The sequence below is a fragment of the Hemiscyllium ocellatum genome, chromosome 6, assembly GCF_020745735.1.
Source record: "Hemiscyllium ocellatum isolate sHemOce1 chromosome 6, sHemOce1.pat.X.cur, whole genome shotgun sequence".
Classification (NCBI taxonomy): Eukaryota; Metazoa; Chordata; class Chondrichthyes; order Orectolobiformes; family Hemiscylliidae; genus Hemiscyllium; species Hemiscyllium ocellatum.
In genome coordinates, this window is record NC_083406.1 from 80,709,343 (window position 1) to 80,737,132 (window position 27,790).

Consider the following 27,790-nt stretch of genomic DNA (forward strand, 5'->3'; position numbering starts at 1 on the left):
GCAGTTCAGCCTCCAGTTCATAAACTGCTGAAAGTGTTCAAACTTCAAACCCTAGCCGCAGATATATTTACACTAATCTGGCATCCAGAAACTCCTATATGCCACACCAATGATTACACATCACCTATTGGTGTCATCCTAATGTGTTCTCTAAGGAATTACTTAATTATTGTATTCAATTTTATGTTTACTAGTTTTTTTAATTTTATTATCCTTTGCACCAATTTTTCTACGGCATTGAACTTGAAGAATAGAATAGACTTCTAGTCAGTTACCAGATAATCACCAAACAACCAGTGTCAGAATAAATTATTCAATGTTCCTGCTCATGTTTCCTATTCAGATACTCTTATTAGAAAGTAAACCTGTAAACATCAAGTAATGAAAAGGTTTTGCTCAAACATGGTAGTATGATACCACTTGGTATTCATGTATGTTCTCAATGATTGTTGGTATTGAGGATGTTTAGGCTCATGGAAATACAATTTAACGATCTGAATGCCTTGAGGAGAGGAGAGGACAGAGAAAATTGTGAATAGACAGTATGCTGAAACCAGCAAAATCGTGCAAATTTGCAATTAGTTTTGCAATCTACATTGCAGGAGCAGAGTCCTGTGATGCCAAATTATTTGGAATAAAAAGCTAGCCTACTGGCAACGATATAACCACTGTCAATTGTCATTTAAAAAAAACATACCTGGTTCATTAAAATCTTTCAGAGAAGGAGATCTGCCATCCTTACTGGCTCTTGTCCAGAATCATAGCATCCCTACAGTGAGAAGCAGGCCTACCCGGTTCACACCGATCCTCCCATCGAGTACCACCCATCCCATATGTGACTCAAGACTTTCATTGATCTGGGCAATTTGGAATTGGCGATAAATGCTGGGCTAGCTAGTGATGCCATGAACAAAAAAAATGCATTCATGTCTTTTTGATTTCTGTTCTCAGTATAGCAGTAAGTCCTCCTGGCATCCACTCAATTTTATTCTACTGTTTCCTGTTCTAGATTACAAAGAACTCTTTCATTGTTCACAACAAAGAAATTCTGAAGATGCGGTAAAAGTTGCAAATAACTTTATTCTGGTAAGCATTGAATTTGAATTTTTATTTTCTCTATAATAATTATAAAATTAGAGCTATTCATATTTAAAGTATATTTACAAAGAAGATTTACCAGGATGTTCCCAGGGCTGGAGAGACTGAGCCATGAGGGAAGGTTGGATATGCTGGAGTTGTTTTCCATAGAGTAGCGAAGGGTTGGGAGGGGCCTGATAGAGATGTTTAAGATTATGAGGAGCACAGATAGGATGAAAGGAAGGTAGTTTTTTCAATAGTAGGAGGCATCAATAACCAGAAAGCATCAATTTAAGGTAAGAGATAAAGGTTAAGAGGAGAATTGAAGAGAAACTTTTTCAGTGGGTGGTGGAATCTGGAATTCAAAAACTTAGAACATTAAGCGGTATTTAGATATTCACTTCTTTCGTCATAGCTTCCAGAGTTATGGACCAGATTTTGGAAAATAGGATTGGTGCAGTCAAATGTTTGTTGACCAGCATGGATACAGTGGTCTGAATGGCCTCCATCTGTGCTGTAAATGTCTGAGTCTGTATGAGCATATGCAAATTAGGTTGTAATTTACCTTGTTACTGATTTATTATCAACAATTGCTTTGTAAGACACAAATTGAATATGCTCAACAGAGAGTCATAGAGTAATACAGCATGGAAACAGGCCCTTTGGCCCAAATTGGTCCATGCTGACCATGGTGTCCACTCAGCTAGTTTCAGTTGCCAGCATTTGGTCCATATCCCTCTTAACCCTTCTCATCCATGTACTTGTTCCAAATTTTTTTTTAGATGTTGCAAGTGTACTTGCCTCAACCACTTTCTCTGGCAGCCCATTCCATACATGTACCACTCTGTGCATGAAGAAGTTGCCATTCAGGTCCTTTGTAAATCTTTCTTCTCTCACCTTAAACCTACGCCCTCAAGTTTTTAATTCCCCATTCCTGTGAAAAAGACCACATGCATTCACCCTATCTATGCCCCTAATGATTTTATACACCTCCGTAAAGTCACCACTCATTCTCTTATGTTCCAAGAAATAAAGCCCTATCCTGGCCAACTTCTCCCTATAACTCAGGCCTGCTAGTCCTTGCAACATCCTTGTAAATCATCTTTGCACTCTTTCTAGTTTAACTATCTTTCCTATAACAGGGTGACCAAAACTGTACACAATACTCCAAGTGCAGCCTCACCAACGACTTATACAACTGTACCACAACATCCCAACTCCTATATTCAATGCTAAATGCCTTCTTCACCACCCTGTCTACCTGTGACACCACTTTCAATGAACTATGTACTTGTACTCCTAGGTCCCTCTGTTCCACAACAGACCTCAGGACCTTACCATTTACTGTATAATTCCTACCTTGGTTTGAATTTCTAAAGTGCAACTCCTCACACTTATCTGTATTGTAAAGCATTTGCCAAACCTCAGCCCACTTCCGCAACTGATCAAGATCTCTCTGTAAATTTTCATAATCTTCCTCGCTGTCAACAATATCTCCTCATTTTGTACCATCCACAGACTTACTAATCATGCCTTGTACATTCACATCCAGATCATTTATGTAACTAACAAATAACAAAGATCCCCTGAGGCCCACCATTAGTCACAGGCCTCCAGTCCGAGAAACATCCTCCAACCATCACCCTCAGCTTCCTACCATCAAGCCAATTTTCAATCCAATTAGCTAGCTCTCCCATGTGACTTAACCCTCGTAACTAGCTTGCCATGCTGTTCCTTGTCTAAGGCCTTACCAAAGTCCATATACACAATATCCACTGTCCTACCCTCATCTGTCCTCTTGATTACCTCTTTGAAAAACCCAGAAAGGTTTATCAGACATGATTTCCCAGGCACAAATCCATGCTGACTGTCCCTAATCAGACCTTGACAATCCAAATGTTGGTTGATCCTGTCCCTCCGTATACTCTCCCAACAGCTTGTCTACCATTGATGTCAGATCACAGCCCCATTGTTCCCTGGCTTGTCTTTGCTACCTTTCTTAAACAATGGAACAACATTAGCTACCCTCCAGTCTTCCAGAACTTCAACAGTGGCTAAAAATAAAACAAAAATTAACTCCCTTAATCACCCAATTTTAACACGATTAAAAACTGAAAGAACTGTGGATGCTGTAAATCAGAAACAAAATCAGAATTTGTTGGAAAAACTGAGCGGCATCTGTGGAAACAAATCGGAGTTAATGTTTCAAGCGAAGTAAGGAAGGGAATAAGGGAAAGAGGTGCTCTGCTCCTCTTGGTTCTTATTTCTTGACTCAGCAATTTGTTTTTGTTTCAACACTCTATTGGTGGTTTCACTCAAGTGCTAAGTGGAATTGTGATGGCAAATTTAAATCTACTAACACAAACGGCTGGTCTGACCCACTTACACAGGAACTGCCTTAAGCCGCTTCTTTGAGAAATGAGACTAATTGCCTCTTTAAATGTAGCCCTTGTAAAAATCCTGTTAAAGAACTGCAGAATTTATCTGCAGTTTTCAGTTAAATGCAAACTGCGAACTACAAACAAAACTGGAGTTGTACAAAAAATTTAGACTTTCTTACCCATTAACTATCAACATTCAATACCTGTCCCCCATTAGTTAGATAGATGATATTACTCAGATCTGATGGAAGTCTGGCCAATGAGAGGCAGTAAGATTATGAAAAAAAAACAGAAATTGCTGAAGAACCTCCATAGCTCTGGGAGCATCTGTAGAAAGAAAACTGATTTAATATTTCAAATCTGGTGACTCTTCATCAGATCTGAGGTTCTGACTTTGACTAACTCTTTTGAGTTGGTTAATAATCTTCCAACTAACGCATTGAGGATTTTTCAGCAAGTGTTACCCAGTTGTGGAACACATTCAACAATAGACAGCTTGTTTTGGCTTTTGCATGTACACAGTTTATTGAAGTTGGTTAGAAGATATATATTCATTCCTAAACAGCAAAATATATTCAAACCTTGTAGCATGACCAAAAAAGCAATGGGAGGAGAAGATGAGATATAAGAGTACGCTTGGTAATAATATAAAAGAAGATTGCAAGAGTTTTTTAAGATATATAAATATTAAGAGGAAGGCAGAGTGGACATTGGACTACTGGAAAATAAGGCTGGAGAGGTTGTAATAGGGAACAAGGAAATGATGGAGAAAATGAATAGGTACTTTGCATCAGTTTTCACAGTGGATGACACTAGTAGCAGACCACAACTTCAAGTAACAGGAGGCAAAGGTGAGTATAGTGGTTATCACTAAAGAGAAGACGCTAGGGAAGCTGAGGTCCAAAGGTGAATATATCACTGACAAGATGGACTACACCCCAGAGTTCTGAAGGAGATAGCTGAGGAAATTGTAAAGACATTGGTGGTTGTTTCAGGAATCACTGGAGTCAGGGGGGCTCCCAGATTGCTGTAAAATGGCTAATGTTACCCCCCGCCCTCCATCCCCAGTTAAGAAGGGAGGGAGGCAGAAGAAAAGAAACTATAGACCGGTTAGAATGACTTTAGTTTTTGGTAAGATTTTATAGTCCACTATTAAGGATGAAAATCCAGAATACTTGGAAGTGCATGGTAAAATAGAGTTGAGTCGGCAAAGCTTCGTCAAGGGTAGGTCAAACCTGACAAGTCTGTTAGAATTCTTTGAGGAGGTAATGAGCAAGTTAAACAAAAGAGAGCTAGGAGATATAATCTATCTGGATTTCCAGAAGGCCTTTGACGTGGTGCTGCACAAGAGGCTGCTAAATACAATTAGAGCCCATGGTATTGGGACAAGTTATTGGCTTGGATAGAGAATTGGCTGAATGGCAGAAGGCAAAGAGTAAGAATAAAGGGATCTTTTTCAGGATGACAGTTGGTGACTAGTAAAACTCCGTATTGGTCAGTGTTGGGACCACAACTATTCACATTATACATTAACGATCTGGATGAAGAAACTGAGGGCATTGTTACTAAGTTTGCAGATGACACAAAGATAGGTGATAGGGCAGGTAATGTTGAGCAAAGAGGGAAGTTGTCAAAGGACATGCACTTGATAGAAGAATGGGCAAAGCGGTGGCAGATTGAATGCAATGTGGAAAAGTGTGAGGTTATGCACTTTGATAGGAAGAATAGAAGTGTAGACTATTTTGTAAACTGGAAAAGGCTTCGGAAATCTGAAGCACAAAGGGAATTGTGAATCATGGTTCAGGACCTTGTTAAGGTTAAAATGCTGATTCATTTGGCAGTTAGATAGACAAATGCAATGTTAGCATTCATTTCAAGAGGGCTATGAAACAAAAACAGAGAAGTACTGCTGGGCCTATATAAGGCTGTGGTCAGACCGCATTTGGAATGTTGTGAGCTGGCACAAAGCTGGCACAATGATGCTCCTTTTATTTGATTTGATGAATCAAGAATACATTGCATCAAGTGCTATCTACTTTTATGTTAAATTTTTCTGAAAAAAGTCACCTTTTCCAAAGCTATTCATCTCCTGTTTAATAGGACAATTTACAAGAAGTATCAAAGTAAAGTGAAAACAACATTTATACTGTAAGAGAGGAAAGTGCTAATTAGTTGGCAGATAGACACTGATTGATAAATTATTATTATGAAGATGAAACGCTTTGTCAAAATGTGTCTTTTTTCAGCAATATTTAAGTCATTATATTTTAAATTACTTGAGAATCAATACTCAAAAATGAAATTCTATCCTTTCAAGTACCGTAAACATCATGACAAAGTGATCTCAGAACATGAAAAATTCATTTAATTTTAAAAAGTCTGTACAACATGCTATTGTGACACTAAATTACCCTATTAGTGTATAAGAATTTGTAAGGATTTAGTTTCTACTAATGATTCATAATTCATCAAAGACTGATGTGGGAGAAACAGGTTTGAATTCATGGGACAGAAATGGGGAGGGAGGGAGCTGTTCTGATTGGACAGGCTCCAACTCAATCTTGCTGGGACCAGAGTCCTAGTGAATTGCATAAGTAGGTCTGTAGACAGAACTTTAAACTAAAGGACAGAATGTCATATTGTACCAAGGAATTATAAAAGGATAGGGAAATTCAAGAATAGAACAAACTTAAAGGCTTTGTATCTTAATACATGAAGCATTTGAAATAAAGTGGACAAACCATGCAAATCAAGATACATGAATATGATGGAAAAGCCATTGCGTAAAAATGGTTGCAAGGAAATCAAAACTGGGAACTTACTATTCAGGGATATTTGACCTTTTTAGAGAGACAGAAGGGACGAAAAGGTGGTGGGGTAGCACTATTGATAAGAAATGAAATGAGGACAGTTATGAGAGTTGCTCTAGACTTTGATGATTTAAAGTCCATTTGGGTGGTGATATAAAACAGCATGGTAAGAAGACATTGATAAGAATAGTGTACAGACCCCAAAACAGTAATCACTCTGTGGGCAAGAGTATAAATCAACAAGTCATAGGGGCATGCGTAAAGAATAAAACAATACTTATCGTTGTCTTTAATCTTCTTGTTGATCAAATGGGAAAGAAAAGCTACGGCAATTAATTCACCGTGTGCATTAGGGATAGTTGCCGAGAGCAATATGTCTGGAAGCCTAGCAGGGAGCAGGCTATATTATATCCAGTAATGGATAATGAGGCAGGTTTACTAAATAACCTCTGAGTAAAAGATCCCCAAAGAAGTAGTGATCATGACATGATAGAATGAAATATTCAGTTTGAGAGTGAGAAACTTCTATTGGGAACAACAGTCTTTAATTTAAGTAAAGGAAATTATAACGGAATAAGGATAGAGTTAGCTAAAGTGAACTGGGTGGATAGATTAGCAGGAATGAAAGTAACTAAGCAGTGGCAGTTGTTTAAGGATGTAATTCATGACTCTCAGTAAAAGTACATCCCAGTAAAGAGGAAAGCTTCTAAGAGAGATAAACCAATCATCTCTAACAAAGGAAATTAAGGTAAGTATTAAGTTGAACGACAAACATATATGGTGGCCAAAATCAGTGATAGTTCTGAAGACTGACATGAATTCATAATACAGCAAAAGAAGACTAAAAAGATAACATAAATAGAAAAAATAAACAATGAAGGCAAACTAGTGTGGAATATAAAAACTGACAATAAGAGTTTCTTTAAATATATAAAAAGGAAGAGAGAGAGAGAGGTCAAACTGAACATAGTCCCTTGGGAAATGAATCTGGGGAGATACCTTAGGAGAACAAGGAAATGGCAGAAAAATTAAACAGATATTTTGCATTAATCTGTACAGTGGAAGGTACTTTGAATATTTCATTGACACTAAAGAATAGTTGTGATTGTAACAAGGTCAGCCAAATGGACTTCATACAATATGAGTTCCATGATTGGGGCTGTTAATCAGGTCCAATCAGGGAGCCCGGGCTGATAGGTTAAAAAATGAGTGTCAGACATTCTGTTCACTCTGAGAGCTGGCTCTGAGGGATGTGAATCAGTGTCAAGGATTCTCCATGTGTAAATAAAGCGTGACTTGATTATGGGATACCGGCTTCTGTGGATTGGTTTTGTGATGACACGAGTGGGGTTAATGATGTAACCATGGAAAAGGACCTACTAACTGAAGCCCAACTGGACTTCAAGTAGTCAGTACAACTGGCTTTATCATTGGAAAATGCGACAAATGGAGTATATAAGTTGCAGGGTATTCTGATGGAAATGAATACAATCACCAGTCTGACAGAGCTTGGGGAACTCCACTTGAGTGACAGCAATTGCATAGCCTCACTCAGGACAAATCCTGAACAGAGGGACTCTATATCAGCCCACAGTAAAACCTCAAAATAAAGCCAAGCCTCAGCCAGATGGTTAAAATCTTCTTCAGGGTCTCGGCCATCAAGCCACTGTACTTGTTGTCGGTATGGAGACTTGCGATAGCAAAAAGGTTCAGCTCAACCTAAATTGAGTAAGAGAATGCATAGGCCTGTATCCAGGAGAGTGCACTCCCTGGAATGTCACCTACGTCTGGTTTGGAATGGTTAAATTGCTTAGCAACATCCAAATTGGAACCAATCAAAGTAAACATCTGGTCACCCTGTTCTAATGGACGGCAATGTTGACGCAGCCATTTCAGTGATCGCAGAAATAGTCTTTAACAAAATTCACTCTGGACTCCAGTGCTTAACCTTGCACAAAATGTCGGCCAGGCTGAGAACTGATACCAGGGAACCTTTACAGATTAAGGGTATAACTTTGGTTCCAGTTTCTTATGAGAAGTAGCTGATTGTAATAAAAGACTCAGACCCAAGCTTGATATGGCAAAATTGGTTGAGAAAGATTCACCTATATTGGCTCAACATTTTTCAAATAGAAAATGGCTACCTGAGTTCAGTCCTAACTAAATACTTGGACGTTTTCAGGAAGGTCTAGTGACAGTCAAAGGAGCTAAAACAACCTTGTATGTTGACCAGGAAGCAATTCCATGATTCTGCAAGGCTTGTCAGTGCCTTTTGCCTTACAGGCAAAAGTAGAGGCTGAGATCAGAAGGCTAGAAAGCGAAGGAGTCATCAAGCCAGACCAATTTGCAGAGTGGACAGCACCAGTAATACTGATTGTGAAGCCTGACAGGTCGGTTCGCCTATGTAGAGATTTTGAACAAACAGTAAACCCCTTGTTGCAGTTAGATAAATACCCAATTCCTTGCAGAAAGGACTAATATGCAAAATTGGCAGAGGGGCTATCCTTCACAAAGCTGGACATGAGCTATGCACGCTTACAATTACAGTTAAACAAGGATTCCCAGAAGTATGCTACAATCAATACCCATAAGGGTTTGTACCAAATACAAGACTGCCCATTAGCAACTCTGCTGGAACTACTTCTGTAGTGGCATGAGGGGTGGTCCTATACTCAAATAGGAACTGAGACAATATGGTATCTTGTGAAGCTGTGCAATTTTCCAGCAGATGATGGAAAACATTTTACGATGTCTACCCCAGGTTGCCATTTATCGAGTTGACGTAAGGAGCAAGGAAGACCAGTAAGGAGCATTTACATAACTTGGACTGAGTCCTTAGACATTTCTGCCAAGTGGGCGTATGCCTGAGAAGAGCAAAATGTGTGTTCCAGACACCCCAAGTGACCTACTTGACTATAGAGTTGACAAGACAGTGTTACTCCTGTTGGAGGATAAAGTGTGGGCGATGAAAAGTGCCCCAGCTCCCACATATGTACCAGAGCAGTGTTTCCTTAAACTGGTAAATTATTACAGAAAATTTATACATAATCGGGTCTCCATCCTGGCATCTTTGTATCAACTCTTTCAAAAAGGGTCAGCCTAGGAAATGGTCACGTAGCCAAGCCATAGCTTTCAGGGAAGTGAAAAAACAGCTACCATCCTCTAAGGTGTTGGCACACTGTGATGCTAAGAGAGATCTGGTACAGGCATGCGATGCTTCGCTGTATGGGATCGGGGTAGTATTAGCTCATAAGTGGCCCAGTGGAGTGGAATGCCCAATAACATATGCATCCTGGACTTTGGCTAATGCAAAACTTAAATACACCCAAATAGAGAAAGAAGATTTGGCAGTCAAATTTGGAGGTTCACCAATTATTATTTGGACATAAATTTGTAATAATAATGGACCACAAATCTCTGCTAGTCTACTTAAAGAGGACAAGCCCATAATTTCAGACTGAATTCAACTGTGGGCTCTAATACTAAGTGCGTATAATTGCAAGTTGGAACCCCACCCTGGAGGCCAAATTGCAAATGCAGATTCACCACCAGTGGTGCTGCCATTGGAAGAGTCCATAATGGTTTTAAATTTTCTGGACATACTTCCAGTCACAGCTGACAATATCAGACTTAGGACATAGAAAGATCTGGTCCTAGCAAAACTGAAATGACTGGTAATGATGGCAGAAACCAAAGAGCCATTATAACCAGAATTAAAATGTTTTTGGACCCAGAGACACAAAAATCACAGCAGAGGATGACATATTTTTACAGGGAGCAAGAGTGATTGACCCGAGCAAAGGTTGCTGCTAGATACAGGCTGAACTTCACCAGGGTTATCCAGGGGTTTCCAGTGTTGGTCAAAAGTTAAGTCTGATGGCCAGGAGTGGATGCAGACATAGCTGCATTGGTGTGGCAGTGCCCAATGTGCCAACAAGGACAAAGCTAGCAGCTCCCCCATATCATTGATATGGAGGGGTAAACCTTGGACTTGGATATATATCGATTATGCAGATCCTTTAGTCATCGTGGATGCTCATTTGAAGTGGCTGGATGGGTATAGAGTTCATTCACCAAACGTTGGAATGACGACAGAAAAACTGCACATCTTTTGCAATACACAAACTCACGAAAATATTGATCACAGATAATAGGCCATTTTTTACCAGCAGGGAGTTTAAGTATTTCCAAAAGTCAAATGGTAATCGTCATAGAAGGACAGCTCCATCCCGTTCATCATCCAGTAATCGGGCAGAAAGAACAGTCCAAAGGTTGAAGGTAGGGTTATCAAAGAAAAAGCCTACAGCTTCACAAGGTACCATATTGTCTCAGTTCCTATTTGAGTATAGACCACCCCTCATGCCACTACAGGAGTAGTTCCAGCAGAGTTGCTAATGGGGAGAAGACTCTGTACCAAATTAAATCATATCTTCCCAGACCAGGAGGGGAAGGTGATACATCATCAAAAACACCAATGCCAGACACAAGAGTTCACTAAATGAGACAGACAGTTTACTTCAGGGTACAATGTTGGGTGTCGGATGCACAGGGATGGCCCTGTATGGATAAGAGACATGGTTAATGCAAGGTCAGGTCCAATGACATATAAAGTTCGGGTGAGTGAGCTGGTCCTGAACAAGCCCTTGGACCATATGAAAGCTGTAAACCCAAAAACAGCGCAGAAGTTAAACATGTCCAGCCCCTTGACCGCCTTTTTTTGACTGTTGCAGAACCCATGGTTCTCCCTCTGTTGAAGATAACTCAGAATCTGAAATGGACAGAGCAGATTTTGCTGTCGTGGCACCTTTGCCACCAGAAGAGGAGAATGAGTTTCTTACGGGACGCCCCGGGCCCAGGAAATGATCTACTGTGCTTTACATGCCCGTATCAGAGGCAGAGTTGGAGGAAGCTGAACACCCCAGAAGGAGCTACAAAAAAAAAACTGGACTGTGTCCTCAAACTCAGAGGGGGAGGGATGTAGTGATTGTAACGAGGTCAGCCAGGTGGACCTCATAGAATACGGGTTTTGTGATTGGACCAGATTAACAGCCCCAACCAAAGAGCCCTGGCAGATAAAAACATGAATGTCAGACATCCTGTTCACTCTGAGAGCTGGCTCTGAGGGACCTGGTTCAGTGTCAAGGACGCTCCAAATGTAAATCAAGGGTGACTTGGTGACAGGAAACTAGCAACTGTGGAGTTATTTCAACCAGCACTAAAGAAGTGGTATTAGACAAACTAGTGGGGCTAAAGGTGGATAAGTCCCCAGGCCCTTTTGGCTTGCATCTTAGGTTCCCAAAAGAGAGAACTGCAGAGATAGTGGATGCATTAGTTGTAATTTTCCAAAACTTGTTTCATTCTGGAGAAGAACCAGAGGATTGGAAAATGCTAATGTGATGCCTCTATTCAAAAGGGGAGACAGGCAAAAAGCAGATAACTGGGGGCTGATTAGCCTAACATCTATTGTTCGAAATATATTGAAATCAATTATTAAAGAAGTAATAGCAAAACATTTGAAAAATCAGAATCTAATCAAAGTTGATTTATTACTGAAGTGATTTATAACAGTAATATATGTACCCCCTGCATTACATTTCTATTACTTAGTATGAGTTTTTACATGGATTACATAGATCTCTTGATCAACCGGAATATTGCATCAACTGGCACATGCCTGATCCTATAGATGTCAGTTAATAAAAAGTTTGCTTAATTCTTGAGTTAACCAATACTCTTCTAATTTTCATACTCTTTCAAAGTCTGTTCAGAAGCCAATGGGCAACACAGATTTTTGGAGACCATTGCTGAATCTGAACTTGCTTGCTCCGTCCAAAAGAATACGCAATGTACTTTTGATTTCTGATGGACACCTTCAGAATGAAACTCTTACATTGAAGATAGTATGCCAGAATGTCAAACATACCAGGATATTTACTTGTGGTGTTGGGTAAGTCTTCTTCTTGAGCAAATAGTTGAAAATAAATCAAAGAAAGTAGAATATGAAGTAGAAGCTATTTTTGAAATATTTTGTCCAATTTGCACTTAGAAACACATGATATACAGTGTCGATACTCATGACATTCACTGTTGCTATAAACATTATATTATAAGCTATGAACTCAAGAGCTATTGTAGAGTTGAGCTAACTGAATGCTAATGGAAGAGGTTATCAAACCATCATTACAAATGACAAATGGAAGGCCAAAGTGGAGAGGGAGTAAATTAGGGAGATCATCTAATTTATGGGCGGCACGGTGGCACAGTGGTTAGCACTTCTGTCTCACAGCGCCAGAGACCCGGATTCAATTCCCGCCTCAGGCAACTGACTGTGTGGAGTTTGCACATTCTCCCCATGTCTGCATGGGTTTCCTCTGGGTGCTCTGGTTTCCTCCCACAGTCCAAAGATGTGCAGGTCAGGTGAACTAGCCATGCTAAATTGCCCGTAGTGTTAGGTGAAAGGGGTAAATGTAGGGGTATGGGTGGGTTGTGCTTTGGCGGATCGGTGTGGACTTGTTGGGCCGAAGGGCCTATTTCCACAGTATTCCTACTGCAGAAAAATGTTCTGTTCTTACTAATAAACATTTAAAAACTTATGAAAAAATAATTTAATTCATTAAAATGCATTATTTGCGTGATAGGTAGGATCATGATTATAAGGCTGTTATCCTCATAACCTGGCTAGAATCTTTGGTTCAGCTATCCTTCCCTCTGTGACTTCCAAACTGGAATTCTGATGTTTAAACCCAACCTTTGGTTGGTTTATGTACCGTGTTGAACAGCGCGGTGCACAGATGGCTGAGATATTTCTTAGGACTTTTGTTTTCTATTTGCCAAGTATTTCAGTTGTCAGCCTTGGGTTATATACAATTTTGGTTTATTTAATTTCTACTAATTCGATTAGGATTAAGCATTCAAGTATTTTTTTATTGCTTTCACATTGTCTGACCAGAGATCTTCAAGAATACTCCTGTGGTTAGCTTGGAATTTGTTTTCATTACTGGAGTTCACTATCTAAAATAGATCATTTGTTATTTATCTACCTCCTACTGACATAATTTCTTCCACTTTCTGACTTCTGCAGCTACTCCAATTACATTCTTCACCCTTTCTTTAGACACACTTTGTGGACCTGATTATTTGTTTCCATCTTTCAGAAACTATGACATGGTTCTCTGCTGCACAAGGACCTAGAAATGCATTTTTATTTATCTGAATATAAGTTTCCTTGTTTGAAGATTCCAAGTATGTCTTTTCCTCACCTCTGGTTTATATTTGTGCCTATGACTCTGGACAAAATGATTAGCACTTCAAAAACTAATTGCTGCATGGAACCAGTTCCATTTCCACAAAACCCCATACTTCTTGGCGGTGTACCTGGCAAAATAAAGTCACAGGAGGTAGCTATTTAATTGGCACTTCCATACATGCTATCTTAAGATAGGAAGATCTCTACCTCTATAATAGGAAAGACCTTCCAAAGATGGTTGTTTCTGTAGCCCGCAAATCCTTTATTCTCTTCCAGGAATAGGTGGGTCAGTGTAGTAGGCTTTGCAAACTCATTCAAGGTTGATAAAAGCATATGGCCTCAGTAAGTTGTCAGACTATCATTAGGAAGATCTTGACTATGTCTCCAGTCTGCCCATAATTGAGCATTTAAATACAGTACTGAATGGATAAGCCCTTGTCTCTCCCACACTAAGATTATTTGCAAGGTTAGTTGAAGGCAGAGCTTGTTAACCCATTGAACCTACACCCTCCACATTCCTTCCAGTCTTGCCTTCAAACGTGGGACTGAGAAGATTCTTTCCACATTCACCAACTGATGACTCAGTCTGGGATCCATCCTTTTTCCTCCCTCCCCACCTCACCAATTTAGTTTTAATGATTCTTGATTGGTGCAATAACATTATTCTCACATTTCTTGCCATTACCTTTTCAATTGTAGATTTAGTTATTATTTTCCACTTTAAATACTTGATAGAAATTCTTATTGACTGAACTTTTTAGCTAGCTTCTCTCAGACTGTAATTTCTACCTCTTTTATTTAGACATTCTTTGCTGATGTCAGGACCTAATGGCTTTCATCCTAGGATTTTAAAATAATTTGCTGCAGGGATAAGAGATGCATTGGCTGTGATATTCCAAATTCCCTAGATTCTGTAAATGTCCCAATGGTTTGGAAAATTGCTGATGTAAAACGTTTGTTCAAGGCTGATTATCCTATCTTATATCATAGGGAACTGCTAGAATCCATTATTAAGGACTAATGGCAGAACATTTTGCAAATCATAAAAAGACAAGCAGCATCAACCTACTTTTGAGAAAGGGAAATCATGTTTGATTAATTTATTTAGAATTCTTTGAGGAAGTAAAAAGCAAGATGGATAAGACCACAAGCCATCAGAGCAAAAGTATGTCATTCAGCACATTGAGTTTGTCCTGCCATTTTGTGAGATCGTGGCTGATCTGTTAATCCACAACTCCATTTTTTTGCCTTTGTTCTATCACCCTTGGTCCCTTTACTGATTTAAATCTGTCTATCTCAGTCTTGTATATTCTTAATAACCCAGCTTGTACAGCCCTCTGTAGTAAAGGATTGCACAGATTCATTACCCTCTGAGAGGCAAAATTCCTCCTCCTCTCTGTCTTTAATGAGACAATGCCATCTGGTGCTAGAATTTTCCACAAGGGGAAAGATCCTTTTCGCATCTACACTGCCAAGTCTCTTAAGAATCTTATATGTTTAATTAGGGTCACCTCTCATTCTTCTAATCTCAGTGAGTACAGGCCCACCTTACACAAACTCTGTTCATTAGACAGATCTCTCCATACCTAGAAACGGTCTCATGAACCTTCTCTGGACTGCCGCCAATACCAAAATATCTTTCTTTATGTAAGGGTCCCAGAACTTCTCACAGTATTCCAGCTGTGATCTTCCTTCTCTACCTATTATCAACCTACACCAGGTGTTCAAAGTTTTTGGGTTTCTCTGTTTAAACATGGTTAATCATGATTTTCTGCTTTCTGTACGTGGTAAATGTTAGGAATAGGCTGAAATACATGTTCATAGTAGTATGTTTTTTTGGCATCTTAACTTTTAAAACATTTCATTATTATATTTCCCATCAGGTCAACAGCAAATCGCCATATGCTTAGAATGTTGGCACAATATGGAGGAGGAGCGCTTGAGATGTTTGATTGGAAAACCAAATTCAGCTGGAAAGCAAAGGTGAGTTTTTTTATACCTTCTGGGTATTACATAATGTGTATACAATAATATTTTTAGAAGTTTTATTTTAAGTTTAAGAAACATGGCTTTGTGCTAATGAAGATAGTGAATTAAAATGACGGAAGGAAAGCTTAACAAAAAGCCATTTTAAAGCTTAAGGATTAGCACTCTCAATGACATATTGTTGGATTCATCCATGAAAACCAGGTAAAATTATTGTGTTGTGTTGAGGACATATTTGAGAAAATCCCCGACTCCCCATCAAATTTGACTTAGACACTCGATCAGTCTGGCAGGATGTGAAGTCACCACTAGACAGTGAAGAATGGAAAAGCCGTAGGAATAGACAGGATTCCAGTGGAGATGTTCAAACTCAGATGAGCAGAGCATACCCATCATCTATAAACAGTTCCTTAAAATTCAAAACAAAGCAGAAATTCTTGCTGATCTCAGGGATATTGCCGTCATCACCATCTTCAAGAAAGGAGACAAAGTGAACTTATGGGAACTATTGAGGAATCTCCCTATTGCTGGGAGAATGATTGCCTGAATCCTCACCGGGCATTTCTTTTTAGTCTCTGAAGAAACCCGGACGTGATTTTCACTGCTTGGAATTGCCAAGAAATATGCTAGGAACAACACCAAATGTCTGCGTGGCCTTCATTGATCTGACCATGGCTTTTGACTCAGATAATCAGGAAGTGGTTTGGACGATTCTGTGAATGGCTAGCTGAGCAGAAAATTCTTCAACATCCTCCAACCCTTCATGACAAGACGTCAGTGATCATTCTCCCCAGTGGTAATATGACAGAATCGTTTGAAGTCAAGACAGGGATCGATCACCCCCTCAATCCCTTTTTCCATCTTCATCACTACCATTCTTCATTCTGACAAGAACAACCTTCCCAGTGATGTGGACTTTATCTACAAAATGAACGGAAATCTTTTCAACCTCAACTAGTTGAAGTCCAAGACATAAATGACATCAACCTTGTTTGTGGACCTTCAGTATGCAGATGACAACATCATCTATGCCCTGTTGGAAAAGAATCTTCAGTCCTTGCTCAACGCCCTCACGGAAGTATACTGAAGAATTGGTCTCTGTCTCAACCTTGAAGACTTGTGTCTTATACTAACCTATCCTACATTGAATTCCAGTCCATTCCTCCACTGAGATCAAAGGAGAAAGTAGCCCAAATGTGGAACGTTTCACTACCTGGGTAGGTACATGTCATCTCAGACTGACATCAATGCAGAGATTCAACGTTGCATCCAATTTGCAAGCGCTGTCTTTGAAGATTAATCTTCAATGACTGGGACATCTATGCTAATATCAAGAGAGAAATAGCCTTACCCTTCTTTCCCTTTCTTTGAAACATCTCTCGTCAAAGCTGCAGTGTTGATTTCAACACCCACCAGAATTCTTCATTGATGCAACCAGAGGGTTCTGAAGGGGAATTCCAAATCAGTTCCACCATCTCCAAGAGAATCACCCCAGACAGAGCTGCAGAATCACTGCTCCAATAAGAAACTCCTATACCAGCAGCCACTTTGGGAAGTGCTTATTCAGTGGGACACAAGCCTCGTGACAACCCATAAATAATTTCTTTCCTGACTTTAGTTGTTACTTGGCCAAGTTTTAAGATCTGATATTTTGCAAAGTTCAACTTTTTTCATGCTTGGAGACGAACTTGTGCATGTGACCTTATCGAGGTTTATAAAATCATGAAAGGCATAGTCAAAGAGAATAACAAAGGTCTTTTCTTAGGGTAGGGGTGTTCAAAACTAGAAGGCATATTTTTAAGGTGAGAGGAGAAAGATTTAAAAGGAACCTAAGGGTCAACTTTCACACACAGGTGGTTCGTATGTCGAATGAGCTGCAGGAAGTAATAGATACAGGTCCAGTTACAATATTTAAAAGACATTTGGACAGGTACATGAATAGGAAAGGTTTAGAGGACATGAGCCAAATACAGGCAAATGGGACTAGTTTAGTTTGGGAAACTTGGTTGGCATGGACCAGTTGGACTGAAGGGTCTCTTTCCAGACTGTCAGAGTCTAAGTACAAATGAACAGTGGATGAGTATTAGTGATTATAAGAGTTTACTAAGCATTGGTAAATTTGCTGTTAAAACTCATTGGTTGTTGCAGGATTGTTAATTATATATTAATTAAGTCAAAACAATAATCATAAGAGTCAGTTTGCTGAATGGTTTGCAATGCAGTATGATGCCAACAGCATGGATTCAGTTCCTGTACTGGCTTCGGTTACGTTGAAGATCCTGCCTTCTCACCCTTGCTTCTTGCCTGAGACATGGTGACCCTCACTACCAGTCTTCTCTTTCTAATGGTAATAATAATCTAGGACTGTGGTGATGTTACTTCATCAGCAAAGTCATTAAAATATTGCAAAGATGGCAGGCAGAATGTGGGAACTTCTAGATGCTGGTGTCATTCAGACCAGCTATATCTGCAGTTAGTGCCCGTGGTTGCAAGATCTTTGATTCAAAATAGCCAAGCTGGAGGCAAAGCTGCAGCCAATGAGGCACATTAGGAAGGAGACAGTTACCTGACCACTTCATTCCTACAGTCCCTGTTCCAGAAGCATGTCATCTAAGTAGTGAAAAATTGTGTTGCTCTGAGATGCAGAGGAATCTGAGTGTCCCAGTGCATGAATTGCAAAATATTAGTATGCAAATAATTAGAAAAACTAATAGAATGTACATGTTTATTGCAACAGAATTTGAATATAAACAAAAGAGGTTATGCTTCACTTATACAAGGTACTGGTAAGACTTATGATGGAATACTGTGTGCAATATTGGTCTCCTCATTGAAGGAAGAAGGCAAATTAATTTGAAGCAGTTCAGAGAACGTTTGCTGTAACATCTGGAATTGGGTGTGTCGCCTTATTGGATAGGCTAGGCTTGTACCTACTGGAATTTCAAAAATAAGAGGCAACTTCATTGAAATATGTAAGATTCTGAGGCATTGGTAGGGTTCATTTGGAAATGATTCTTGCTCTTATGACAGAATCTAGAACTAGAAGTCATAGTTTAAAAATAAAGGGTCATCCATTTTGAAACAGATGAGGAAAAATGTGTTCTCAGTGTTGTGGATCTTTGGAACACTATTCCTCAAAAGACAGTGGAAGTAGTCTTTGAATATTTTTAAGGCAAAAGTAGATTAGTATTTGATAAGCAAGTGGCTGAAAGCTTACCTTGGTAGGCAGGAATGTGAAGTAATCAAGTCAGTCATAATCTTATTGAAAATCGGGACTGAATGGCCTCTTTCTCATTTTAATTTGTCTGTTTCTATGCATTTAAAATAATAGTGATCATAGGTTTCCACTATAAATAACAGGGAACATTAACTTCCACCAGTAATAGTTTTGAAATTTAGTTCATGTGCACACACAATTTTTTTCAGTGTGCAGTCACTTGAAATTTGTCTTTGCAAAGCTACATTTTTATACAGATGGGAGCTAGGGCTTAGAACCAATTAACCTTTCAAGACCAACAACTCTGCTTCAGAACTGAAAGAAGAATCTTTGGAGTTCATGCATTAACTCTGTTTCTCTCTCTACAGATACTGCGCAGACTTTAGTTTCTCCAACACTTCTGATTATATTTCAGATCTCCAGCATCCGTAGTATTTTTGAAATAACTCCACAAAGGCCAGCATCTCATCACTAAGTCACCCTTTGTTTACACATGCAGAGTACTTGACACTGGTCCAGCTAGCACAGTGCTGGCTCCAAGAGTGAGCAGAACCCCTGGCACTCTGGTTTATATCTGTCAGCTAGGGCTCCTTGATTGGACCAGGTTAACAGTCCCTATCAGGGAACTCATATATTTTATTATGTCACCTGGCTCACCTTATTCCAATCACTACAGTTTTGCTTTTATATACCTGTGTGGTACCTTCCAGCCTCATGCAGTTTAATGAAAACATGGCTTCCTATCTATCTGAGACTTATTGTGAAGTGTTGATCCTATGGTCTGAAGTCTGTCTATCTCTAGAGTACTTCAGCCTTCATAACTGAAATAAATTAAAGTTTTTCAAAAAGTCTGAGGTTTCAATATGAAGAATTTTACTTTTGTTATAGATGAGAGTATTTTAAAAAGTTTTTGTTCCAGATTTTTGTTTTTCCTTTTGTTGATGCTTTATAGAGAACTCATAAATTTTAAGCTTACTGTAAATTAACATAGCTTTATTTGCAGAATCGCAGTTTTAATGAAGGTTCTCCCTTCTACTTCATCTCTTTATGATAGGTTCTGTCTCAGGTGGATCGAGTCACTCAACCAGGCTGCAGTTCAATTTTTGTGAAGTGGGAACGGTTCAGTTGCAATGCTGCAGCTCCAGTCCAAGCCCCAGCACAAATTCACTCTGTATTCAGCAATTCAAGACTGCTCATCTATGGCTTTGTTCCACACTGTACTAAGGTGAGATTTACTTTCTTTCACTTTCAATATCATTGCATCTTTCTGACCAAACAGTATTAAGGTCTCAGTAAAATTTAGACCTAAAAGCCATGTAAGTGATAACTATGGGGTATGACATTGTGTAATCTGGAAATCATGTCCAGTTTCTGTGTTATTAAATTATGGTTTTGGGACCGGAGTCTTGAAAGAAAAGTAAAATTACAGAAAAGGTCATTATTAAAAGCTTATAGTTTTTAAGCTTTAAAATCATGTAAGATTTAAGATCAGTCTTCTGTGCACATCAGGCTGAACTCTCTGCTGTGATCAATGACCAAGAAATTTGTACCATGGTTTCCACCACTGAACTGCAAAAGACAAAGGGCAAGGTATGTTCTCTGAAAACTTTTTGATTAACTTAACTGTAAGAATTATTAACAAAAACATAAATAAGATAATCTGCAGAGTAATAAGATAATCTGCACTGTGAAGTAGAGTTTCATTCATTAACATGTTTTGATGTGTTCATAAATATCAGTAGAATTGGAAAATTGAAATTCAGCGTTAAAATTACAGCCATTATATTCTAGTGTATTTGATAGACTTAGGGTAGAGGGGATATAGAAAATGGCAATATGTTACGGTGATGGTGGAACTGTTTGGAAATCATGTTATCACAAGCTATATGAGCTTCAATGTACACAAAACTGAGTTTCTTTTCTCAGTATTGCTAATGTAAGATGTTACCAGGATTCAGGAATCTGATTATGAGTAGAAAGCAAAATTGAAAGATGGTTATCACTAGATCAGTCTTGTGCACTTCCTGGTGGTCGAAACAGATTGTTACTGGGGTAGTTGCCTCAGAGCAAGACTCCTGGTTGTCAAAAAAAGGCGCATTGCAAAATAAGAGCTCATGATATTGATGTATCAAGCCATGGATAAGGGACTGGCTAATGAACAGAAAACAGATAGTCAAGACATGTGTAACTGTTGGAGGACCGTGAGGATCAGTGTTGGAGCCTGAAATATCTACTCTCTATATTAATAACTTGAATGAATAGCCAAAATATACTCTGCCAAATTAGCTGATGATATGGAGATAGATGGAAAAGCATTTGTCACCAAGATATAGTATCAGGTTAAAGATAGGTTAAATAATTCTGTAAATAATTGTCAGATAGAGAAAGATATCAGAAAATGTGGAGTTGTCCACATTGATAGAAAGAATAGAAAAGCAAAAAAAATCATTTAAATGGAGAGATTACAGAATGCTGCTATACAGAGGGATCCAGATATCCTCACGCATGAAGCATAGAACGTAGAACATAGAAAAATACAGCGCAGTACAGGCCCTTCGGCCCTCGATGTTGCGCCAACCGAAGCGTGCCTAACCTACACTAGCCCAATAACCTCCATATGCTTATTCAATGCCCGCTTAAATGATCATAAAGAGGGAGAGTCCACCACTGCTACTGGCAGGGCATTCCATGAACTCACAACCCGCTGAGTAAAGAATCTACCCCTAACATCTGTCCTATACCAACCCCCCTTAATTTAAAGCTGTGTCCCCTAGTAACAGCTGACTCCGTACGCGGAAAAATGTTCTGTCAACCCTATCTAAACCCCTAATATCTTGTACACCTCTATCAAATCTCCCCTAAACCTTCTTTTCTCCAATGAGAACAGCCCCAAGTGCCTCAGCCTTTCCTCATACGATCTTCCTACCATGCCAGGCAACATCCTGATAAAACTTCTCTGCACCCGTTCCAGTGCCTCCACATCCTTCCTATAGTATGGCGACCAAAACTGCACACAATACTCCAGATGAGGCCACACCAGAGTCTTATACAACTGCAACATGACCTCAGGACTCCAGAACTCAATTCCTCTACCAATAAAGCCCAGTACGCCATATGCCTTCTTCACAGCACTATTTGCCTGGGTGGCAACTTTCAGAGATCTGTGTACATGGACACCAAGGTCCCTCTGCTCATCCACACTACCAAGTAGCCTACCATTAGTCCAGTAATCCATCTTCTTGTTACTTCTACCAAAGTGAATGACTTCACACGTAGCTACATTGAACTCCATTTGCCACCTTTCTGCCCAGCTCTGCAACTTATCTATATCCCGCTGTAACCTGCCACATCCTTCTTCGCTGTCCACAACTCCATCGACTTTCATATCATCCGCAAACTTGCTCACCCAGCCTTCAAGCCCCTCCTCAAGGTCATTTATAAAAATGACAAACAGTAATGGTCCCAAAACAGATCCTTGCGGAACACCGCTAGTAACTGCACTCCAAGATGAACCTTTACCATCAACTACTACCCTCTGTCTCCTTCCAGCCAGCCAATTCCTAATCCAAACCTCTAATGCACCCTCAATGCCGTACCTCCGTAATTTTTGCAGTAGCCTACCATAGGGTACCTTATCGAACGCCTTGCTAAAATCCATATACACCACATCTACTGCTTTACCCTCGTCCACTTCCTTGGTCACCTTCTCAAAGAACTCAATAAGGTTTGTGAGGTACGACCTGCCCTTCACAAAACATGCTGACTATACTTGATCACATTATTCCGATCCAAATGTTCATAAATCCTATTCCTTACAATTCTCTCTAAGACTTTGCCCACAACAGAAGTGAGACTCACTGGCCTATAGTTACTAAGGCTATCCCTACTCCCCTTCTTGAACAAGGGGACCACATTCGCTATCCTCCAGTCTTCTGGCACTATTCCTGTAGACAAGGACGACTTAAAAATCAAGGTCAATGGCTCCGCTATCTCCTCCCTAGCTTCCCAGAGGATCCTAGGATAAATGCCATCAGGCCCAGGGGACTTATCTATTTTCACCCTTTCCAGTATTCCCCAGACCTTTTCCCTACATACCTCAAAGCCATCCATTCTAATCACTTGTGACTCAATATTCACATCAGCAACAATGTCCTGTTCCTGAGTGAATACTGACGAAAAGTATTGATTTAGTGTCTCTCCAATCTCCTCCGCCTCCCACGCACAACTTCCCACTACTATCCTTGACTGGACCGATACCTACCCTAGTCATCCTTTTATTCCTGACATACCTATAGAAAGCCTTTGGGTTTTCCCTAATCCTACCAACTAATGACTTTTCATGTCCCTTTCTCGCTGCTCTTAGCTCTCTCTTTAGATCCTTCCTGGCTACCTTATAACTCTCAATCGCCCCAACTGAACCTTCACGCCTCATTTTTACATAGGCCGCCCTCTTCCCTTTCACAAGGGATTCCAATTCCTTATTAAACCACGGCTCCCTCACAAGACCCTTTCCTCCCTGCCTGACTGGTACATACTTATCAAGGTCACCCAATAGCTGCTCCTTGAACAAGCTCCACATATCATTTGTGTCCTTCCCTTAAAGCCTATTTTTCCAATCCACGCATCCTAAGTCATGCCTCACCGCATCATAATTTCCCTGCCCCCAGCTATAACTCCTGCCCTGCAGTGCACACTTATCCCTCTCCATCACTAGAGTAAAAGTCACCGAGTTGTGGTCACTGTCCCCGAAGTGCTCACCTACCTCCAAGTCTAAAACCTGGCCTGGTTCATTACCTAGAACCAAATCCAGTATGGCCTCCTCTCTTGTTGACCTGTCTACATATTGTGTCAGGAAACCCTCCTGCACACATTGGACAAACACCGACCCATCTCACGAACTCGAGCTATAGCTTTCCCAGTCAATATCTGGGAAGTTAAAGTCCCCCATAACAACCACCCTACTACTTTCACTCTTCTCCTGAATCATCCTCGAAATACTTTCCTCTACGTCTCTTGGACTATTAGGAGGCCTGTAGAAAACTCCTAACAGGGTGACCTCACCTTTCCTATTTCTAACCTCAGCCCAAACTACCTCAGATGGCAAGCCTTCCTCCATCGTCCTTTCCACCGCTGTAATACTATCCTTGACAAGCAATGCCACACCTCCCCCTCTTTTACCCCCAACTCTGACCCTACTAAAACATTTAAACCCTGGAACCTGCAACAGCCATTCCTGTCCCTGTTCTACCCATGTCTCTGTAATGGCCACAACAACGAAGTCCCAGGTACCAACCCACGCTGCAAGTTCACCTACCTTATTTCTTATACTTCTGGCATTGAAGTATACACACTTCAAGCCACCTTCCTGTTTACAGGCACCCTCCTTCGAGATCGATGCCATGTTCCTAACCTCCCTACACTCAAGGTCCTGTACCCTAAAGCTACAGTCCAGGTTCCCATGCCCCTGCAGAGTTAGTTTAAACCCTCCCAACGAGCACTAGCAAACCTCCCCCCAAGGATGCTGGTGCCCCTCAGGTTCAGGTGGAGACCATCCTGTTTATAGAGGTCCCACCTTCCCCAGAAAGAACCCCAGTTGTCCAGCAACCGGAATCCCTCCCTCCTGCACCATCCCTGTAGCCACGCATTTAACTGTTCTCTCTCCCTATTCCTCGACTCTCTATCACGTGGCACGGGTAACAAACCAGAGACAACAACTCTGTTCGTTCTAGCTCTGAGCTTCCAACCTAGCTCCCTGAAAGCCTGCCTAACATCCTCACCCCTGTTCCTACCTATGTCGTTGGTGCCAACGTGGACCACGACCTGGGGCTGCTCCCCCTCCCCCTTAAGGACCCGGAAAACACGATCAGAGACATCACGTACCCTTGCACCTGGGAGGCAACATACCAAACGTGAGTCTCTGTCACCCCCGCAAAACCGCCTATCTGTGCCCCTCACTATTGAGTCCCCAATAACTATTGCTCTACCTTTCTCCACCCTTCTGAGCAACGGGGACAGGCTCCGTGCCAGAGGCCTGAACCTCATTGCTTACCCCGGTAAGTCATCCTCCCCACAAGTATCCAAAACGGTATACTTGTTCTTGAGGGGAACGACCGCAGGGGGTCTCTGCACTGGTTGCTTCCTCCCAGTCCCCCTCACTGTCATCCATCTGTCTATAACTTTCGGAGTAACTACTTCCCTAAAGCTCTGATCTATGACCCCCTCTGCCTCCCGAATGATCCGCAATTCATCCAACTCCAGCTCCAGTTCCCTAACACGGTCTTGGAGGAGCTGGAGATGGGTGCACTTCCTGCAAGTGTATTCAGCAGGGACGCTAATGGCTTCCCTCACCTCAAACATCTTGCAAGAGGCACATTGCACTGCCTTCGCTGCCATCCCTCTAAAAGGTAAACTTTAAAAAGAAAACTAGATCTAAAGAAACAAACAAGCAAAATGCAGCACTTACCTGCTTACCACAACGGGTCTTATTATTAGGTTAGAGGAGGAGGGCGGGTAGGAGGCTCTACCCCTGTAGTGCCTCGGGTTCCTCGCCTGCGCGCTTTTATAGAAAAAAAAACCTTCCCAGGTAAGCTAGCACTACACCAGCTTCCGGGTCCGCTAGGCGCTTAGAAAACAAACTTTAAATTTTAACCGTTACAAAAAAAATCTAACTGGACTATACCGCGACTTCAAAAAGAACACCGCCAGACAGCCCTTACCTGCTCCGCCGAGAGAGTGAGGCCGAAGGCTTGGAGTTGCGCGCTTTTATAGAAAAAAAACCTTCCCAGGTAAGCTAGCGCAGCAAGATAGCATTTAGGTGCAATAAGTAATTAGGAAGACAAATAGGAAGAGCATTGGTTTTTATTTCAAGTAAGACAGATGTCTATGGTTCACCACACCTTGAGCAGCCAAGTGTTCTACTGCTGCTTATTTTTATGTTTTTTATCAAATCCTACATTTTTTATAAAAAGTGGGTACATCCTCTATTTTGCAGTTCATCTTAATTTCCATTTTTGCCCTGTCCATCTATACATCAAAACTATTTATGAGCATATGAAGTACAGCAACAATAAGTCATACTGCTGTACCATTCTCTAAGATCGTGATTGATTTGGTCTTGATCATGACTCTATTTTTCTATTTATCCAGCATAATCTTAGACTCTTCAGTAGTTCAAAAGACAGTCTATCTCAACTGTAAATGTGTATAATGACTCAACTCTATAACTTTATGGGGTTGAGGATTCTGAAAATTTACAGTAATCTGAGAAAAAAAATCCTCCTCATGTCAGTCTTAAATGTGTAATTCATTATTCCAAAATTAGATGCCTGAATTCCAGATTCCCCATTAGGGGAAACATCTTGTCAGTTTCTCTGTGAAGTACTAGAGAATTTTTTTTTAAATTGCTTTAATAAGATCACCGTTTATTCTTCTAAATATGACTGAGTATAGATCAAACCTGCTCATCCTTTTCACATATGTCAACACCATCATCCCAGAAATCAGCTTAGGGAATGATTTCTGAACAGCCTCCGATGCAAATACATTACTGCTTAAATAAGAAGACCAAAACTGTGCACGGTACTTGAGATGAGGTCTCAATAAGATTCTGTATAACTTCACCAACACATCTATACTTTTATATTTGATTCTCCTTTTATTACGCACCAATGTTTCATTTGCATTTGTAAACATTTGTTGTACCTGCATCAATCAATGATAGTTAACTTTCTATCTCAATTCCACTCTCTTGCCCTTTCCCGTTATCTCTTGATTCCCTGAAAGAACAATGCTGGGATACCCACAAACCTTTGGATCGAGAATGCCAGTGATTCACAATCCTTTTGAGTGAAACCATTTCTGAACTCATCTGATAGTTCTAAAACTGTGTGTCCATAATTCAAAACTCCCCATCCAGGGGAAACAACCTCTTAATGTCAACCCTGTCAAGCCCTGTCAGATTCTCGTATGCCTCAATTAAAATCACTTCCTATTTGTCTAAATCTCTAGAGAGTATAAACCCAATTTACTCAGCCTCACATCTAGGACAGTGGCCTCATCCCTAGTAGCAATATAGCAATATATTGAATCTGGGCTATACTGCAAGCCAACTTTCTTTTTAAGTATGGAGACCAAAGCTGAACAGTACCCCAGATATGGTTTCACCAAAGCTCTAGACAACCGAAGCAAGACTTATTTGTTTTTGTAAAGGAGCCTGTATTTAACATTGCCCCTTCTAGCATTGTTTAATTTAATATCACTACATTATTAGTTCTAGGAATCTCATTGATCATTATAAGATGTGCATTAATATGGTTTTGAAACATAGGAACAAGTGTCAGTCATTTAATACTAGCATGGCTGATCGATCACTTCAATGTTTGATACCCATACACTATCTCCATAACCCTTTAACTCGCTACAATCGAAGATCTTTCAACTTTTACTTTAATCATCCTGAAAGCCTTCCACAGTCCTCTGGAGTATAGAATTCTAAGATTCACAACCCTCTGAATAAAACATTTCTTTATATTTCTTCTGAATTAACATCCCTCTTACTTTTAAATTATCTCCTTTAAAGGAAACATTGTGCATGCGTCTAATTTGTCTATCCCTTTTAAGTACTTTGTAAGGTTTAATTCAATCACATTTTATTCTTCAAACCTCCAGAGAATGTAAGTCCAGTTTGCATAATCTCTCTTTGTAGAACAAGTCTAGTGAACCTTTGTTGCACTCCCTCTGTAGAAATAATATCTTTCCTGAGATGAGGTCAAAACTCCACATTGTACTCCAGATGTGGTCTAACCAAGCTCCCTATATAAAGAATCAGTACTTCTGGATGTTTGTACTCCAATCCTCTTTCAATAAAGGCTAATATTCTATTCTGCTTCTTAATAACTTGCTGCACGTGCATTTTTGTTTTCAGTGGCCTGTTGGCAGGGACATGAATGTCCCTTTGCAAATCTATGCTTTATAACCTGTCACCATTTCAGAAATACTCTGCACATCTGTCCTTCCCACCAAAGAACCTAGATTTTTTCTATATTTATAATCCATCTGCTATGTTCATCTTCAA

At 40.2% G+C, this 27,790-nt stretch overlaps 1 protein-coding gene across 2 annotated transcripts in view; it reads left to right on the top strand.

Moving 5' to 3' along the window:
• Window positions 1-27,790, top strand: part of parp4 (poly (ADP-ribose) polymerase family, member 4) — a 140,600-nt gene that overhangs the window by 83,785 nt on the left and 29,025 nt on the right. For both annotated transcript variants that reach the window (XM_060826065.1, XM_060826067.1), the window contains exons 23-27: window positions 1,010-1,086; window positions 12,028-12,215; window positions 15,398-15,497; window positions 19,772-19,942; window positions 20,227-20,307. In XM_060826065.1, coding sequence (XP_060682048.1) covers window positions 1,010-1,086; window positions 12,028-12,215; window positions 15,398-15,497; window positions 19,772-19,942; window positions 20,227-20,307 — 617 coding nt within the window. The remainder of the gene's footprint in view (window positions 1-1,009; window positions 1,087-12,027; window positions 12,216-15,397; window positions 15,498-19,771; window positions 19,943-20,226; window positions 20,308-27,790) is intronic.